This window comes from Terrapene carolina, unplaced genomic scaffold, assembly GCF_002925995.2.
Source record: "Terrapene carolina triunguis isolate 2854851 unplaced genomic scaffold, T_m_triunguis-2.0 Scaffold444, whole genome shotgun sequence".
NCBI classification, from domain to species: domain Eukaryota; kingdom Metazoa; phylum Chordata; order Testudines; family Emydidae; genus Terrapene; species Terrapene triunguis.
The window spans coordinates 1688-19722 of NW_020664795.1; the positions used below are offsets into that span (position 1 = coordinate 1688).

General features: G+C 60.1%; 2 protein-coding genes across 5 annotated transcripts in view; both read left to right on the forward strand.

Moving 5' to 3' along the window:
• PCK2 (phosphoenolpyruvate carboxykinase 2, mitochondrial) overlaps positions 1-7216 on the forward strand; it is a 7558-nt gene extending 342 nt beyond the window's left edge. Inside the window, exons 2-10 of the mRNA XM_026658424.2 lie at positions 1982-2227; positions 3039-3223; positions 3312-3515; positions 3884-4071; positions 4996-5158; positions 5379-5597; positions 5698-5835; positions 5921-6016; positions 6501-7216. Of these exons, the coding sequence (XP_026514209.1) occupies positions 1982-2227; positions 3039-3223; positions 3312-3515; positions 3884-4071; positions 4996-5158; positions 5379-5597; positions 5698-5835; positions 5921-6016; positions 6501-6955 (1894 nt within the window). The 3' untranslated portion in view covers positions 6956-7216. The remainder of the gene's footprint in view (positions 1-1981; positions 2228-3038; positions 3224-3311; positions 3516-3883; positions 4072-4995; positions 5159-5378; positions 5598-5697; positions 5836-5920; positions 6017-6500) is intronic.
• A 2417-nt stretch (positions 7217-9633) lies between these two features.
• The window catches only part of DCAF11 (DDB1 and CUL4 associated factor 11), a 12494-nt gene continuing 4092 nt past the window's right edge, over positions 9634-18035 (forward strand). The window contains exons 1-10 of one of the 4 annotated variants that reach the window (XM_024206046.3): positions 9634-9737; positions 10627-10872; positions 12355-12482; positions 12743-12864; positions 12974-13038; positions 13121-13221; positions 13808-13954; positions 14046-14100; positions 14757-14825; positions 15236-15293. In XM_024206046.3, coding sequence (XP_024061814.1) covers positions 10718-10872; positions 12355-12482; positions 12743-12864; positions 12974-13038; positions 13121-13221; positions 13808-13954; positions 14046-14100; positions 14757-14825; positions 15236-15293 — 900 coding nt within the window. In that variant the 5' untranslated portion in view covers positions 9634-9737; positions 10627-10717. Of the gene's footprint in view, positions 9738-9987; positions 10108-10169; positions 10190-10613; positions 10873-12354; positions 12483-12742; positions 12865-12973; positions 13039-13120; positions 13222-13807; positions 13955-14045; positions 14101-14756; positions 14826-15235; positions 15294-18035 lie in introns of those variants that run through there. The other 3 variants (XM_024206047.3, XM_024206048.3, XM_024206049.3) reach the window with 3 other exon arrangements.

The following is an 18035-nucleotide window of genomic DNA, read 5'->3' on the forward strand; positions in this document are numbered from 1 at the left end:
CCCTATGTACCCCGGTCCTGCACCCGTATGTGCCCCCGAACCCCCGTTCTCCTGCACCTCTATGTACCCCCGAACCCCCGTTCTCCTGCACCCCTATGTGCCCCCGAACCCCCGTCGTCCTGCACCTCTATGTACCCCGAACCCCCGTTCTCCTGCACCCCCTATGTACCCCGGTCCTGCACCCTTCTGTGCCTCCGAACCCCCGTCCTCCTGCACCCATGTACCCCGGTCTTGCACCCCTATGTGCCCCCGGACCTTCATCCTCCTGCACCCCCTCTGTACCCCGAACCCCCGTCCTGCACCCCTATGTGCCCCTGAACCCCCATTCCTCTGCCCCATCTTCATTCATTCCCTTTTCCTTTCCCTTCAGTGCCCGCTCTATGGGGGCCCAGAGCTGGGCTGGCGGGGGGCTGCAGGTCGGGAGTGAGGGGCCCTGGCAGGGCTGGGGGGGGCTGCAGGTCGGGAGTGAGGGGCCCTGGCAGCTTGCGGGGGGGGGGGAATCGTGTGTTGTGTTTCTCAGGGCTCAGGCCCTCACTTCCTTGTGTTGCCTCCACGTCACCTGCCCCTCCCCCGGCTCCGCCCCCCGCCCCGCCGGGACTGGCCCAAAGCGGCTCCGTGGTGCTTTGTTTTTCCGCTCAGCAGGGTCAGGGCCGGGCAGGAGCTTGGACGGGAGACCGAGGGGTGCCCCTCACTCCCGGCCCGCAGCCCGCAGCAGGGGGCGCTCTCCCCGCCCTGGGGAGGGGGCTGCTGCGTTATGTGTGGCTGTGCCCCACCCCAGAGGCAGCCGCTTTTCTCTGGCTGGGATCCACCCCTGATTGGGCAAGTGTCCCCAGGGTCAGCGCTGGGGACAGCACGTCCTGGCCGATCCCCCTCTGGGGGGCTGCCCCTGTACTCCCCCGCCCCCCTGATCTCCCTACCCAGAATCCCCAGCGGCCACCAGGTGAAAGTCCAGGCAACGTGTCTTGCCTCTTGCTCTTTGCCCTGCCAGCTGCCCCCACCCCCGCTCCAGGCAGCCTGCCAATCAGAGGCGGCTGTGGGGCACACGCCCTCGTGTGAGGGGCATGGGGGAGTGCTGGGCAGGGGGCAGGTTTGGTCTAGTCTAGCAGAGGTCCCCTCCCACCTGGTGGGGTGGGGGCTGCCTCTGCACGCTCTGACATGCGTCACAAGCGTGTGGGGTCTGACACGGCACTGATGCCCTCGCACAAACATGGTTGCTCTCCTCGCACACTCGCAGATCCTCGTGCAAACGCCTGGGGGCTTCTGTGCTTCGAACATGCGTCGGCATGCTCGCCACAGAGTCACCACAGCATATCCCGGCATCACGAGCGTTGTGGAAATCTGTATCCAGCTCGGAGTGCTCCCAGCAGCCTCTTTGCTCTGCGACGCATTTGCACGATTATTTCACATCAGGCACCGCCAGGAGTGCTTATGAAAGCACATGTAAACACATGCACTCTTGTGAAAATCTATGCACTCTTGTGCATGCTCTATCCCACTTGTGTAAATGTGTGCATTCTCATGCACGCTCAGGCGAGCACACAGGCTTTTGTGCACACTCAAATGCTTGTGCAAGCTCATGCAGTCCTCTGCATGCTCTGATACACTTGTGCAAACACGTACATTCTTGTCCACGCTCATGTGAGTTTATGCAAGTACACAAGCCTTTGCGCACACTCACAAATGCTTGTGCAAGCTCACGCAGTCTTGTGCACACTAAGCCATGCTGGCAGAAGCGTTTCCACCCCAGTGCGTGGCCGGGCAGCCTTCTGCATGTTTCTATCCCCGCAGCGCCCGCTCGGGAACCTGTGTGCAAGCGCGCACACTCTCATGTGGGCTCTGCCACGTGGGAGTGTGAGCACGTGTGCACACTTCATTGCAAGCCCACATGCTCTGGCGCATACCCAGAGAGGCTTGTGCGAGCTCACACGCTCTTGTGGAAGATCTGGCCCCAGCCTGTCCTCACCCCCTCTCCTCGTTGCAGGCAGGGTGCCCGCTCCCTGCGGTGCTGGTGGGGGGCACCGGTCCGGTCAGCCCATGCCCTGCGGGTGCCGAGCGGGGACCTGGGCCGGCTCCCAGGCCGGCTGCGGCCGTTCGTGGAGCACGGGGTGCAGCTGTGCCAGCCCGGAAACGTTCACGTCTGCGACGGCTCCGAGGCTGAGAACGGGGCCATCCTAGGGCTACTGGAGGATGAGGGCGTCATCAAACAGCTGGACAAATATGAGAACTGGTAGGTGCCTCCCGGACGCCTGGGTCCCCTGCCCCGTATCGGTCCATTCCCCTCCTCACCATTCAAGCCAAACTACCCACAGTCCTTTGCATCACTGTCCCGCTCCTACAAACTACCCACAAGCCTCTGCTCCTGCTCTTGCAAATTGCCCACAATCCTCTGCAGTAGGTTCCCGCTGTGCCAATTTACCCACAGTCCTTTGCACTGGTGGGGCCAAATTACCCACTATCCCTTGTCCTGCTCTCCCCAGTTACCCACAGTCCTTTGCAATAGGCTCTTGGCTATCCTAAGATCCTCCCTCTGGGGGCTGTGGCGCCATCCCGGACGCCTGGGTCCAGTTCCCCGTCCTTATCCCTCCCTGCCCAGGGTCTGCGGCCCTGTCCTGGACGCCTGGGTCCCCTTCCCCATCCCGATCCCTCCACGCCCGGGGGCTGCGGCACCGTCCCGGACGTTTGGGACCCATTCCCCATCCTGATCTCCCCGCCATCCCGGACACCTGGGTCCCATTCCCCGTCCCGATCCCTCCCCGCCCAGGGGCTGTGGCACCGTCCTGGACACCTGGGTCCCCTTCCCCATCCCGATCTCCCGCCATCCCGGACGCCTGGGTCCCGTTCCCCATCCCGATCTCCCCCCACAGGGGCTGCAGCTCCGTCCCGGACGCCTGGGTCCCATTCCCCATCCCAATCTCCCTGCCGTCCCGGACACCTGGGTCCCATTCCCCATCCCGATCTCCCCGCTGTCCCGGACGCCTGGGTCCCTGGAGGAGGGGGTGCTGAGGGTGGAATGACTCCCTGGCTCTTTCCCCGCCCAGCTGGCTGGCCCGGACGGACCCCAAGGACGTGGCGCGGGTGGAGAGCAAGACAGTGATCGTGACGGAGAACCAGCGAGACACGGTGCCCATCCCCGCCGGGGGTGCCAAGGGGCAGCTGGGCAACTGGATGAGCCCCAAAGCCTTCCAGGAGGCCGTGGACGGCCGGTTCCCCGGCTGCATGAAAGGTGACGGGCCCTTCCCCTTTAGGGGGCACTGGGGGGTGGGAAATGGGCCCCCATACGCCTATGCCCATCGCTCTGTCTCCCCCTCCAGGCCGCACCATGTACATCATCCCCTACAGCATGGGCCCCATTGGCTCCCCACTCTCGAAGATCGGTGTGCAGCTGACGGACTCCCCCTACGTGGTGGCCAGCATGCGGATCATGACCCGGATGGGGGCCCCCGTCCTCCGTGCCCTGGGCGAGGGGGAGTTTGTCAAGTGCCTCCACTCCGTGGGGCGCCCCCTGCCCCTGGAAGGTGAGTCCTGGGCTGTTGGTGGGTGCAATGGGATAACTCCCCTGGGCACACACAGCCCAATCCGTCCCATGGGTGGGTGGGGGGGGTAATGCCCCAGAGAGACACATAGCTTGGCCCCCAACATTGGTGGGTGCATTGGTGGGCAAGGTGGGATAAGGCCCCCCACAGAGAGACACACATATCCCACGTCACCCACCATGTTGGGGGCTGGGCTAATGCCTGCAGAGATGCATATACAGCCCCTGACATTGGTGGGCGCGGTGGGGTAACCCTCCCGTACCAACCCCCCAATTGCTGGTGCGAGCAGTGGGACGATACCCCAGACACCTTCACCCCCTAATCCTCCATCTCTGCGCCCCACCCCCCAGAGGACCTGGTGAACAACTGGCCCTGCAACCCCGAGAAGACCCTGATCGCCCACGTCCCCGACAGGCGGGAGATCGTCTCCTTCGGCAGCGGCTATGGTGGGAACTCGCTGCTGGGGAAGAAATGCTTCGCCCTGCGCATTGCTTCCCGCATCGCCAAGGACGAGGGGTGGCTGGCCGAACACATGCTGGTGAGGGGCGGGGCCCGGACGCCTGGGTTCCTTTCCCCAGCTCAGGTGGAGTTGAGTGGGTAGAGCTGGAGGGCCTGGGAGCCAGGACTCCTGGGTTCTCTCCATGGCTTTGGGAGGGGAGGGGCTGGGAGCCAGGACTCCTGGGTTCTCTCCATGGCTTTGGGAGGGGAGGGGCTGGGAGCCAGGACTCCTGGGGTCTGAGCCTGGCAGGCCGGGACCAAAGGCCACTCTGTGTTTACACCTTCGCTCCCCGGATATTTAACGAGCAAATATTAGTTAATAAATGCCCAGGCCCTGTTGACATCCCAGGTGAATGGGGCTGTGTCTGACGCCAATGGGGCGGGCAAAGGGCCTCCCAGTTCAACCCCCGGGGGCACTGGCCCTGAGCAGGGGGTCAGAGGGGAATTGGCTCACGCAGGAGGCGGGTGCAAAGGCTTGTGGGAGGCTGACAGGAGCCAGCCTCAGTTGCAAAGCACGGTGGGTAATCTGAGTGCCCAGCACATGACCACAAAGGATTGTGGGTCACCAGGGAGAATGGGAGTCTGGTGCAAAGGATGATGGGTAGTTTGGGGGAGCAAGAGCCTGTTGCAAAAGATGGTGGGCCAGAATGATTCAGGCACCAAGGATTGTAGGTAATTGGCCGCAGTAGGGCTACTGTGCCGAGGACTGTGGGTAATTGGAGAGTGTGTTGCAAAGGATTGTGGGTAAATTTGGAGCAGCTGGGCTTTGTTGCAAAGGATTGGGGGTTGCTGGGTAGCCCAAGATTGTGTTGCAAAGCACTGTGGGTAATGGTAGCCCAAGTCCACATTGCAAAGAATTGTGGGTGGTTTCCTGCTCTCTGCTGCCCCTGTGCTCTCCCTGGTGGAGTGCGGGGAGCCCACCTGAGCCCCTAATGTTCCCACTCACCCTGGGGCCCCCCCCCAGATCCTGGGCATCACCAACCCCGAGGGGCGGAAGAAGTATGTGGCAGCCGCGTTCCCCAGTGCCTGCGGGAAAACCAACCTGGCCATGATGAACCCCACGCTGGCGGGCTGGCGGGTGGAGTGCGTCGGGGACGACATCGCCTGGATGAAGTTTGACAGCGAGGGTGAGATCGGGGGGGGCAAAAGGGAGGTGTTGGGGGGACACACCGAGGATGGGGGCAGCAGATCTGGGATGGGGCACAGGGGGGATGTGGGGGAAACCCCAAGGTGAAGGGCTGGGGAGGGGGAAGCTCGTCTGGAGAGAGGGTGTCTGGGGGATCCAGTGTGGTGATGGGGGGGTCCCTCAGGGAGGATCCCCAGCTAACCCCCTCTCCTCTCCCCCAGGCCGGCTGCGGGCGATCAACCCTGAGAACGGGTTCTTCGGGGTGGCACCGGGCACCTCCATGAAGACCAACCCCAACGCCATGCACACGATACAGCGCAACACCCTCTTCACCAACGTGGGCGAGACCAGCGAGGGGGGCGTCTACTGGGAGGGCATCGACCAGGTCCTGCCCCCCGGCACCTCCGTCACCAGCTGGCTGGGGCGGCCCTGGGAGCCGGGTAGGGCCACGGCCATTTCCCCCTCCCCCCACTGCCCGCGGGGAGGTGCCCCTTGCCGGCCCCTCCCCACGGCGCCCCCTAACGTCTCTCTCTGCGCCAGGTGCCAAGGAGCCGTGCGCCCATCCCAACTCCCGGTTCTGCGCCCCGGCCCGCCAGTGCCCCATCATGGACCCGGCCTGGGAGTCCCCCGAGGGCGTCCCCATTGACGCCATCATCTTCGGCGGGAGGAGACCCCAAGGTAACCCCCCCCGCCCACCTTTCTTGCCTCCCCTTGGACTCCTGGGTCCCTCAGCGGGCTCACACCGCTCTCTCCCTCTCCCCAGGGGTGCCCCTGGTTTACGAAGCCTTCAACTGGCGGCACGGCGTCTTCGTGGGCAGCGCCATGAGGTCCGAGTCCACCGCGGCTGCCGAACACAAAGGTAAAGGCCCCCGGACGCCTGGGTCCCGTGCTCCTTTACCCCCCTCCCTGGGAAACAGGAGCTCCGGGGCTCCCTGCGGGGGTTGCCCATTGCACCATCCCAGTGTCTCCCCATTACCCACAGTCCACTGGGCCACTGTCCAGCAATGGCAGGCTATCCACAGTCCTTTGCGCTGGAGTCCTGCAGTGCCAAATCCCCCACAATCCATTGCCCCAGAATCCCACTCTTGCTGAATACTCACAGTCCAATGTGGTAGATTCCCACAATGCCTGATTTACCCACAGTCCTTTGCAATGGCCTCCCCTGTTTTACCCACAGTCCTTTGCGCTGCCCTCCCACTCTCCCTGATTACCCGCAGTCCTTTGTGGCAGATTCCCGCCACCCCCACTTACCCACAGTCCTTTGTGTTGCAATCCCACAATCCCCGGTTACCCATAACTCCCTGGCTGACCTACCCTCCCTGCTTCTCCACCCCCCCCTCCAGGCAAGGTGATCATGCACGACCCCTTCGCCATGCGCCCCTTCTTCGGGTACAATTTTGGGCGCTACTTGGAGCACTGGCTGGGCATGGAGGAGCGGCGCGGGGTCCATCTCCCCAAGATCTTCCACGTCAACTGGTTCCGCAAGGACGCGGCCGGCAACTTCCTGTGGCCAGGCTTCGGGGAGAACTCGCGGGTGCTGGACTGGATCTTCCGGCGGGTGGAAGGGGAGGAGAGCGCGTGGGAGACGCCCATCGGCTATGTGCCCCGGGAAGGGGCCCTTGACCTCCAGGGCTTGGCCAAGGTGGACTTCCAAGAGCTCTTCTCCCTGCCCAAGGCCTTCTGGGAGCAGGAGGCGCTGGAGGTGCGCAAGTACCTGACCGAGCAGGTCAACGACGACCTGCCCCGGGAGGTGATGAGGGAACTCGAGGGGCTGGAGAGCCGGGTGAAGAAGATGTGAGGGGGGGCAGGGAGGCGGCCCACCAAAGACACGGCCCTCGTGGAGTTTGTTTACATAGCATTCCCCCGCCTTGCCCAATGCCCAACGCCGCCGCCATCTCAGTGCCTTGCTGCAAGTCAGCTGTCGTCTTCCCTTGACGTGGGTTGGCAGTCTTCTTCTCTTGACCGTGGTTCCACTATCTTGTTTGCTTGAGGAGTCAGCCATTTTGTTCCCTTAATCATGGTTCCACCATTTTCTTCCCTCAATGTGGGTTGGCCATTTTCTTTTCTTGACTGTGGTTCTGCCATCTTCTTCAACTGACATGGGACGGCCTTCTTGTTTCCTTGACACGGATTGGCCATTTTGTTTCCTTGACGATGTCCACCATCTTGGTTCCTGGATGTGGGCTGCCCATTTTTCTCCTCTTGACCATGGTTCTGCCATCTTGTTTCCGTGCCCATGAGTCAGCCATCTTGTCCCCTTGAAAGGTTGACCTTCCTTCCAGCCTGATTTTAATATAATCACTTGTGAGGTTGGAACGACCCAGCTGGGTGTCGCCATCGGGTCCAGCTCTTCACACAAACCGGGGCCTCGGCATCTACCGCCAACCCTGTCCTCCTTAAACCCAACATCAGCACATGAATGCAAACCTAGCGTCCTCCAGGCTTAGCTCTGACGGTAAGGCTTATTTTAACCATGATCTGTGCCCCCGTTGCAACACTAAAAAGGAACCACCGTCCGTGGCTGGATCTCTCAACCGCACTGACTGTTTGCCACCCGTAACTCAGCCCAAGCCCAGTTCCTAAGCAGTATTAACAATAAATCAACTCAGGATATGCTAGACTTCTCCATCACCACCCATCCTCACCCCAGTGCTCAACGCCCCTCCCCCGGTGGGATGCCGGCCAAATTCTCAACTCTGCCGACCCATCATCTAACCACACCAGGACACCCCGTCCCTTTCTCTTTAAGCCCTGAGTCCCACCTCAAACCGGAACCCCCCCAAGCCCCCGTCTTCCCCCCAAATCCTCAATCGGTTCTTCCAGCCGCACCAGCCCTCCCTCCCGGTGGGCTCTTGCCGTCAAGCTGAGGTGAGCTCAGCAACCCCCACCCCTCTTCTTCCTTTCCAGCGCTTGTCCCGGGGCCTGCCCCTCTAACGGACCCTCAGGAAGATTTTGCCTTCAATGCAGGGCGGGACGGCTCCCGGTGACCCCCCCGACCCTGGCCCGGCTGGGCGAAGGGGGTTGATGGAGACAGGGAAGGGGGGTGAGCCGGGGCGGACGATGGCTGGTATTTCCCGGGCGCAGGCTGGGCCGAAGTGGGGGCGGGAGCGGAAGCGACGGGGGGTTCAGCGCTGGGGCTCTCGGTACTACACAATGGGCTTTTGTTACTAATCCCTGTTAACGAGACATGAGTGTCAAACAATAAAAGGATCTGAAGGACCGTGGCTGGTGACTGGAGTGGGGAACGGGGTAGAGAGGGAGGGGACCCCAACTGCTCCCTGGGCCAGCGGTGGCCACGCGGCCCCTTTGGTTCATCCTGACCTGGGGTCGGGATAAGTGCAGAGACCGGTGAGCGGCGGGGTGGGGCAATGCGGGGGGCGCAAAGGCTGCCGTTATGGAGGGGTGGGGCGTTAGGGGCCAGGTATAAAGTGTCATGGGATGGGGGTGGGTTGAGGGGCGTTAGGGGCCAGGTATAAAGTGTCATGGGATGGGGGTGGGTTGAGGGGCGTTAGGGGCCGGGTATAAAGTGTCATGGGATGGGGGTGGGCTGAGGGGCGTTAGGGGCCGGGTATAAAGTGTCATGGGATGGGGGTGGGTTGAGGGGCGTTAGAGGCCGGGTATAAAGTGTTATGGGATGGGGGTGGGTTGAGGGGCGTTAGGGGCCGGGTATAAAGTGACGCAGGGAGGGGGCAGGGGGCGTTAGGGGCCAGGTAGAACGTGACGCGGGGAGGGGGCGGGGCGGGGGGCGTTAGGGGCCGGGTATAAAGTGACGCGGGAAGGGGGCGGGGCGGGGGGCGTTAGGGGCCGGGTATAAAGTGACGCCAGACAGGGCGGGGCGGGGCTCCCCATTTGATGGTTTATAGATCTTCCCCCAGCCAATCAGGAGCTGTGGAGCCCCCTGGTGTCCGTCAATCGTAAAACACCATCTATTCGGGCGGGGAGCCAGGATTCTCTCAGGCCCGCCTACTGTCCCGTCAATCACCGATCCATTGTCCAATCAGGGAGCTGGTTCGCTCTCACTGCTCGCCTCCCAATCTGTGCTCTCAACCAAGCCCTTGTCAAGTCAGAGAATCAGTGTCCCTTGGGAGCCTGCCTACCACATGGCCTGTCAATCTTTTTTAATGTCCAATCAGGAGAGCCGACGCCTTCTTTTAAAGGAGTAATTATTACGCTATCTGTCACTATTATCCAATCAGAGAGCGAGGGCTATTTTTAAGGCTATCAATCACTCCATGCTAACCAAATACCCACTGTCCCACTTCCCCGTTTCGAGTGCCATTCATATGGTAACTGTCCAATCAGAGAGCCCGTGCATCACCATAGACCCGCCTCTTCCAAAGCTGTCACTCTCAACCCAATCAGCGAACTGGCCTGTACTTCAAATCCCCGCCTCCCCTGTCGCGAAGGCGGAGGGCCAATCAACGTGTCCGAATTTTCTACAATGCCCTCTACCCTACGTGATGTTCAGAGGAGGAGCCAATCAGAGGGCGCCGGGCTTGTCCCTCCCCCTCTCTTGTTCCGTTAGAGGCGGCTGCAGTTCCAAAGATGTAAACAAGGTTTCGCGCTGCGGCCGTTAGAGGGTGAGGAAGGTCTCGCGGTTAGGGGAAGGGAGGGGAGAGAGTTTGGAGTGGTTTCTGATTGGCCACGGCCGGCTCGCAGGGGAGGGGGAGGAGGTTGTTGGGGGAGTCAGGTGGGTTTTGATTGGTGAGGGGGGGAAGGGAGCTGGGTTGTGGACTGGGGTAGCAAGTGTCGCCCTAAGTATGGGACGTTCTGATTGATGGGCCTGGGGGAATGGCGCTCTGATTGGTGGGTGGCTCTCTTGACCGTAAGAAGCCCCCTGGTTGGTGCAGGGGGTAGAAGGAGCTGATTAGTGGATTAGAGTCTGGCATATGAGAGGGAGCAAGAATCGAGGCTGTGGTTGGTTGTGCAGTCAACAGGCCCCTGTGATTGGTGGGTGGCACACTGAGGGGAGCAAGAGTGCCCCCTGAGTATAAGGTGCTCTGATTGGTGGATGGCTGCTAACATGTCATTGGTGGGTTCCTGTGCTATATTGAGGGGAGCAAGTGTGTCTCTTGAGCACAGGCTCCTCTGATTGGTGGGGAAGGGAGGGGGCACTGAATGTACAGATCTGATTGGTGGGCAGCTGCAGTATGTAGCACAATGGGCCTCTGAGTCTGAAGGGCTGTGATTGGTGGGTGGCTGTGGTATATTGAGGAGGACAGTACTGCCCCCTGAGTCTGAAGGGCTCTGATTGGTGGGTGGTTGTGGTATATTGCATGGGGACCATACCGTCCCCTGAGTATAAAGAGCTGTGATTGGTGGGTGGCTGTGGTATATTGAGTGGGGACCATACCCTTCCCTGAGTATAAAGGGCTGTGATTGGTAGGTTGCTGAGGTATATTGAATGGAGGCAGTCCTGCCTCCTGAGTCTGAAGGCCTCTGATTTGTGGCTAAAGGTTTTCCTTTCAGGGAGCTTCTTGTTCCTGATTGGCTGTGGGGGGAGTGGGAGAGGAGCCAACACAGCGAACCCCTGAGCCTAGTTCCAGACAATGCCATAAGCATGGGCTCCCGTAGCAGCAGCAGTGCCAGCTCTGGGGGCCGGGACCCCCAGGACGGCAGGCCCCAGAGGGGCTCCAGGATCCTGCGGAGTGAGGAGGAGGAGGAGGAGGACGAAGATGTGGATCTGGCCCAGGTACTGGCATATCTACTGCGCAGGTAATTTACTTCACTGCCTACTCCCCTACGTGCAGCACAGGGAGTCCTCCCATCTGCCTAGAGTTGCCAACTGTCTAATTGCACAAACCCCAAAACCCTTGCCCCGCCCTTTCCATGAGGCCACGCCCCCCATTTATTTCATCCCCCGCTCTCCCCCACCCTCATTCAGTTTCACCGGGCCAGGGCAGTGGGTTGGGGTGCAGGAGGGGGTTTGGGTTGCAGGCTCCGGGAGGGAGTTTCGGTGCAGGGGGGGCTCAGGGCTGGGGCAGGGGGTTGGGTGTGGGCTCTGGGCTGTGGGGGGGGCCGAGGAGTTGGGAGTGTGGGAGGGGGCTCTGGGCTCAGCCTGGGAAGGGTAGAGGTTTGGGGTGCAGGATGGGATGCAGGGAGCTGGCTCTGGGAGGGACTTTGGGTGTGGGAGGGGGCTCTGGGCTGGGGCAGGGGGTTGGGGTGCAGGAAGAGGCTTGGGGTGCAGGCTCTGGGCAGTGCTTACTTCGGGGGGGCTCCCAGAAGGGATCGGCATGTCCAGCTCCTAGGCTCGGGGGCATCCAGGTAGTTCTGCATGCTGCCTCTGCCTGCTGGTTCCCAGCCAATGGGAGCTGTGGAGCCAGCGCTCAGGGTGGGGGCAGTGCGCAGAGACCCCCTGGCTTCCCCTGCACCTAGGAGCTGGAGGTGCCAGCTGCTTCCAGGAGCTGCACGGAGCCAGGGCAGGCAGGTAGCGAACCTGCCTTAGGCCCGCTGCGCCACTCGACTTTTAGCGGCCAAAAATCTCTCGGATTGGGTTCAGTAGCCTCTGGGAGATCGAGGCTGATTCTAGGAGACTCCTGGCTAATCTGGGAGGGTTGGCAACCCTACGTCTGCCCCAGGATGGTGCCAGCTCCGATCTGGCCTCAGCTGGCATAGGGAGTGGGCTTTGGGGCTTCTCCCTTCCCCTCCCAAGTGGAATCACAAGACAGGATGCAGTGTAAATGCAATGACGACTCTGCTGCCGGATCGAATCAGTGGAAGAAAGCGACCTCAGTCACTCCCTGGCTGGTCCTGGCAGACCTCTTCCCTGCGGGATCCCGTGACACGCAAGCAGAAAATCCAGTCGGAACCATCAGCACGGGGGGGGGGGCAGGCGGGAAAAGGGGAAAGCTCAGATTTAACCTCTTCGGGACTGGAATTAAATAGCGGCTCATCAGGTGACCCCAAGTTCCCGGGGAGACTCTGTGCCCCGAAAGCTACAGTGCTGGGGGAATATCACGCAGGAGCCGAGAGGATTTGGCCCAGATGATCACGCGGCTCCCTTCTAGCCTAAGAATCGACGAATCCTTCACACCAGGACACTGAATTTTGAGAACAGGAAACGAATGCAGGTTTCTAGATGGCGCACCCTGGACTCCTGGGTTCTGTGATGCCAGAGGCCTCCTGGGCTAGGGTTTGGGGAGGGGGCTGAAGGGGAGGTCGGGCTGATGAATGAGCTCTGGTTTCTGCAACCCGCAGAGGTCAGATTCGGTTGGTGCAGGGCGGAGGCGCAGCCAGTGTCCAGGTGGTCCAGACGCTGTCCGATTCGGACGATGACAACGACAGCGCCTGGGAGGGGCGGCTGGGAGACCGTTACAACCCCCCAGGTACAGACCAGGACCCCGGGGCTCTGTCCCCAGCCCTGGGAGGGGAACGGGGGCTAGTGGTTAGAGCGGGGGGGCTGGGCGCCAGGACTCCTGGGTTCTATCCCTGGTTCTGGGATGGGAGTGTGGGCTAGTGGTTAGAGCAAGGGAGCGGCTGGGAGCCAGGACTCCTGGGTTCTATTCTCCGCTGTTATTTATACCTGGTACATCTCTCTGCCCGCCCCCCTTCCCCCCCCCCCCCCCCCCCCCCCCCCCCCCCGCAGTGGACTCCGCGCCTGACACACGGGACGTGGAAAATAATGAGATCAAAACCCAGATCCAGCTGGCAAATGGGATGCTGGGCTCCAGGCAAGCTGGCCGCAGCATCCCCCACCTCCTCCGCCAGGTACGTGGCCCCTCCTGCAGGGGAGCCCTGGGGCCGAAGGGGAGTGGGCTCTGGTGGGTTAGAGCACAGGGACTCTGGAGTTCTCACACCTGCTCTGCTCCCTCTGCAGAGAGAGTGGGGCTTGTGCCACAACAGCAGCTTTTCCCCGGGCGAGCGCTCCCGTGTGATGTCCCAGTGAGTATCAGCGGAGTGGGGGGGAGTGGGGGGCACTGGCAGGGGACTCTCCACTGACCCAGTGCTCTCTGCGCCCCCCCAGCTTCCTGCCCAACCAGCTGGTGTTCACCGACTCCTACTCCCAGAAGGCCTTCTGCGGCGTCTACTCCAGGGATGGACAGCTCTTCATGTCCGCCTGTCAAGGTATGGGAGGGCAGGGCTTGGGGTGGTTTACCAGCTTACCCACAATCCCCTCTGCTCTTGCCACAGGGCTCCTACTGCCACCCGGCTGCTTGGCCTTGTGGGTAAGCAACATCCCAGAATTCTCTCGCCTTCTGCCTTTCAGAAGAGGGTAGTAACGGCTTGCAGTGCCACCCACCCGCTTGGCATTGTGGGTCAGGGTCATGCCCTTGTGCATTGTGGGTAACCACTCTACCAGAATCCTCTCCGGTCCCATCTGAGGGTCCTTCAGGGGAGCAATCTGGGAGGGCCTTTACCCACAATGCAAAGCAGCTGAGTTGTGCAGGAAGCTCTTGGGCAAGAGCAGAGAGGATTCTGGGAGGCTATTTCCCACAATGCACAATGGCTAGGCTGCCCTGGGGGCAAGCAGAGAGGATTCTGGGAGGGCGCTTACACCTTTGCATTGTGAGTAGAATTCCCAGAATCCATTCTGTCCTGCAGTGTGTGGTAGACGCTCAGCGCTGCCCCCTCCCCGCTTTGCATTGTGGGTACGGGCCATCCTAGCATCCTCCCTCCTAAACCCTCGCTTCTCTCCCTGCCCCCCTCCCAGACCAGACGATCCGCCTGTACGACTGCCGCTACGGAGGCTTCCGGAAGTTCAAGAGCATCCGGGCGCGGGACGTGGGCTGGAGCGTCCTGGACGTCACCTTCACCCCCGACGGAGGCCACTTCCTCTACTCCAGCTGGTCCGACTACAGTGAGTAGGGACTGGGGGCGGAGCCTGCCTTAGCCCTGCCCCCAGGCAGGAAGCACTGACCAGTGTCTCTCTCCCTACCTCCCTCCCCCAGTTCACATCTGTAACATCTATGGCGACGGAGACGTCCACACAGCACTGGATCTGAGGTAATGGGGGGGGAGGGACTGCCATTATATGGGGGGCTGGAGGGATCAGCTATCCTGATATGGGGGGATTAAAGGGGCTATTGGTCATTGTGGTCTGGGTGGGGGTGATTGCCCGGCAGGCGACGTATGCCCCACTTTACAGAGGGAGGGGATTCTTCTCCCCACCTCCACCCCCCTGACCCTGGGTCGCTGCCAATCTGTCCTGAGGGGAGAGCCCTCCCTGACCCCCTGATCGGAGGATCAGTTAGACCCAGAGCATGGGAGAAAGAGCCACCAGCCAGGCATTGAGGGGAAAAGATTCCCTGAGCCCCCTCAGGTCCCTGGCCCACTCCCTCTAGAGTCCCACCTCCTGCTGTGGCTGATCCCTGATCCCTCAGGGGAAGATGGAGGGGAGGGAATACCCAAAATGCAACTGGCCAGACGTCCATCACAATTGCTTCCTGACCCCTGCAGGCTGCAGCCCTGAAGCATGAGATTGGAGGCTGGGTATCCGCCTCAAATGAGCACATCAGGGGGCAATACAGGCCCATCCCGTTCTCCCCAAAGGCATGAAGGAAGGGGAAGAGCAGGGGGACCCACAGATTCATGGACTCTGAGGACCACCCCCTCCCCCCAGCCGCAGGATTTCAGTGTCTGTCTGTCTCTCCTCGTCACAGGCCGGACGAGCGCCGGTTCGCTGTCTTCTCCCTCACGGTCTCCTCCGATGGGCGGGAGGTGCTTGGCGGGTAAGTCACAAGGGCACCCCCAAAGCCAAGAGCAGCCCAGGTGGGCTCCTGCATTTCCAATCTGGTCATGTGGCGAGAGCAGAGAGGATTCTGGGACAGCCCTTACCCATATTGCATGGTGGGATGGCCACTGCCCACAATGGACTTCTGGGAGTCCCTCCCACTCCTTTCTAAAAGGCCCATGGGCAAGAGCGGAGAGGATTCTGGGATAGCAGTTGACCACCCAGCCATGCGCTGTGGCTCTTACCCACAATGCATAGCGAGGTGAGCCCCATTGAGCCGGGTTAGACCAGCTGGGCACCCCTCAAGCCCATACCTCTTCACCAGGGGGGCAGGGTCACCCTCTGTGCCCCTCAGACCCTGCTCCACCTCCAGCCTCGCTGCCTGATGCCTCAGTTTCCCCTCCTCAGGGCTAACGACGGGTGCGTCTACGTATTCGACCGGGAGCAGAATAAACGGACCCTCAAGGTACCTCCCCTGCTGGGGGGCAGGCGGACACACTGGGGGCAGGGAGGGTTCTGGGAGGGTGCTTACCCACAATGCTATGCGGGTTGGTGCACTGGGAGCCCCTTGGTGACAGCAGAGCGGATTCTGGGCACAGGCGTTTACGTGACGCTCCCAGCCCCAGAACACTTCTAAAAACTGGAGTTTTATTAAACTGTGTATCCCAAACCGACCAGCCGCAGCTTGCCAAGCCCCTGCTGCTGAGCCCCCCTACTTCTGCTCCTACCCCTGCGCCCGAGACCTGTCCCCTTTGACCTCTTCGGTCGACTTCCAATCCTTAAGATCGCCGGGGCGCTGCCTTGCGAGTGCTACGTTCTCCCCTCGGACCGGGACTGACGTGGTACAATGGTCCGTCTCTCCCTCCGACGCGCCCGGGAGTCCCGCTAGCTCGTAAGCGCCATCTCAGCTGTGCCGGGGCTTTGTGTGAAACTACAAACCCTGGATACCACGTGCTCGTCTCATCTGACCTAGATACTGCTGCTCATAGACCACCCCCTCCCCCAGGAATTCCTGGAGCAGCGCTCTTGATTTTAAAATCACCGGGGATGGAGAATCCACCATGACCCTTGATAAGTCGTTCCAATGGTTAGTTACTCTCATGGTTAAATATTTACGCCTTATTTCTGGTCTGAACTTGTCTAGCTTCAGCATCCAGCCACTGGATCTTGTCACAGCTTCGTCTGCTAGAGTGAAGTGTTCCCCACGGAGGAACTTGTATAGACTGTGATCGAGTCAGCCCTTAGCCTTCTCTGTGTCAGACTCCAAGAGCTTAATTGCTTTGGCTTCTCCCTCGAAGGCAGGTTTTCCAAACCTTGAATCAGTCTCGTAGCTCTTCCCTGAAACCTGGGCGTAGCGTTCCAGCCGTGGTCGCACCAGTGCCACATTCAGAGGTAAAATAACCCCTGGATGGAGAGCGTGGAGCAGTGCAAATAATGGATTTTGTGCTTCCCTGGCGATTCCAGAATACATTTTTGCTTCGGATTGGTCTAAAACCCAAACCTTTTGATGGATCAACTCGGAAAATAAATAGTTCTGGGTGGAGTGAAACATTTTGACACAACCAAGAGGGGTTGTTTTACTGCTCACCATTTAAAACCATTTGTTTTTAATCAAATGAAAGGAGACTTTGAACAGAAAGTTGGAAAACGGGGAGACACAATGTTTCGATTTGGGGGACGGGTTCCCTCACTCGGTTGGTTGGTTTGTTTGTTTTTCCCCCAACCCAAACAATTTGGTGAAACTGGCTCAAATCAGCAAAAAGTTTTGGCGTCACAGATTCTGCATTTTTTACCTTCGAAGAAAGCACAGAAAAAAGTCTGTGGCATGTGACAGACATAAGGACATCCCGGTGATGCGTTCACCGGTCCGATAGTTGGATTTAGACACTAAGTAGGTGCTCAGATGTCGTCACCGCTGGACGTCTTTTCTCTCTAGCTGCGAGTGTCAGCAGCTCTTTCTGGTGATTTCACCTCTTGTCCGCTACAGCCTTCAGACCCCATGTTCTCGTTTTGGCACTGATGCCTTCCAGCGGCCAGTGCGAAGGTCACGGCGTTCGGCTCGGCAGCTCCCAAAGCATCCTGCTCCTTCCCCAGCCGTGGCTGGAAGGGTTCAGAGTTCAGCGTCTGCTGCCGTCACGTAACGCAGTTGATCTTCAATCTGCAAATGACTGGAGTCCGAATTCCTCTCCTCAATCTGAGCTCCGATTGGGCTAGTTTGCCTTGTTCCCAGCATCTTCTCCTACGGTGGCGCTGAAGTTACAAAGCAGTAAAAACTCTGTCACCTGCTTTTACTCGGTTGACTGGACAATCCTTTCAGGAGCAGGATGTTTAGCTTGAAAACCTGCCCCCCCCGTAACATTCCTGCCAAATGCTCTGTCCCCTGTTCAGAGGCCGTGCCAGGCACTGGCTGATCCTAGCAATTCGTTCCGCCTCTTTATGGCCCCTGGGTGCCTCTTTGGAGTTCCCTGGCAAACCCAACCCCAGCTGAGATCCAGAAGAGGGGGATTCCTATGGCGTCGGTTCGCCACGTCGTGGTAGGCAAACCAGGCTTGTGTGTTTCACCTCAGACTCGGGAATCTGCTCTCCATAATTCCGGCTAAAGTTCAGCTGCATCTTTTTGTTTCCTGATAAGCTACGTCTCCCGCTGCAGGCCGAGGCCGGAGTAAACCGGCTGCATCCCAGCTTCCGGGATTTGGGGCTCACTAGAAATTCCACTTTCAAGCCAAGTGGCCCCACCCCAGCTGCCCTTTCTTCGGGAGCGGGCGGTTGTGCCGTTTGATTTTAAAAGCGCCATCGAGGGCGGGGGTGACACAGCTCCCGTGGGTGTTTGGCTCTTCGTTCCCTTTGCTCTCCCCTGAGCCTCTGTGAAATCTTTTAGCCCACGGCCCTTTCAGTTTGATCTTCCAACGTTAACTCTGGCAACAGAGGCATCCCTGAGCTCCTATCTCTTCCCTGTTTCCACACACTTCTGTACTGCGGGGTGACTGCAGAAATGCTCACCCCCAGACCAGGAGCAGCATCCCCAACCCTGCCGACCTGTCCCCTTTCACCTCTTTAGCTGAGCGCCAGCCCTTAAGAGGGAAGCAGAGCAGGGAAATGGCCTTCAAAGAGCTAATGCCACAGGGCCAAGCAGCTAGGCCCTTTGAGCAAGAGCAGAGAGGATTCTGGGAGGGGGCTTACCCACAATGCAAAGCTGCTGGACTGCCCT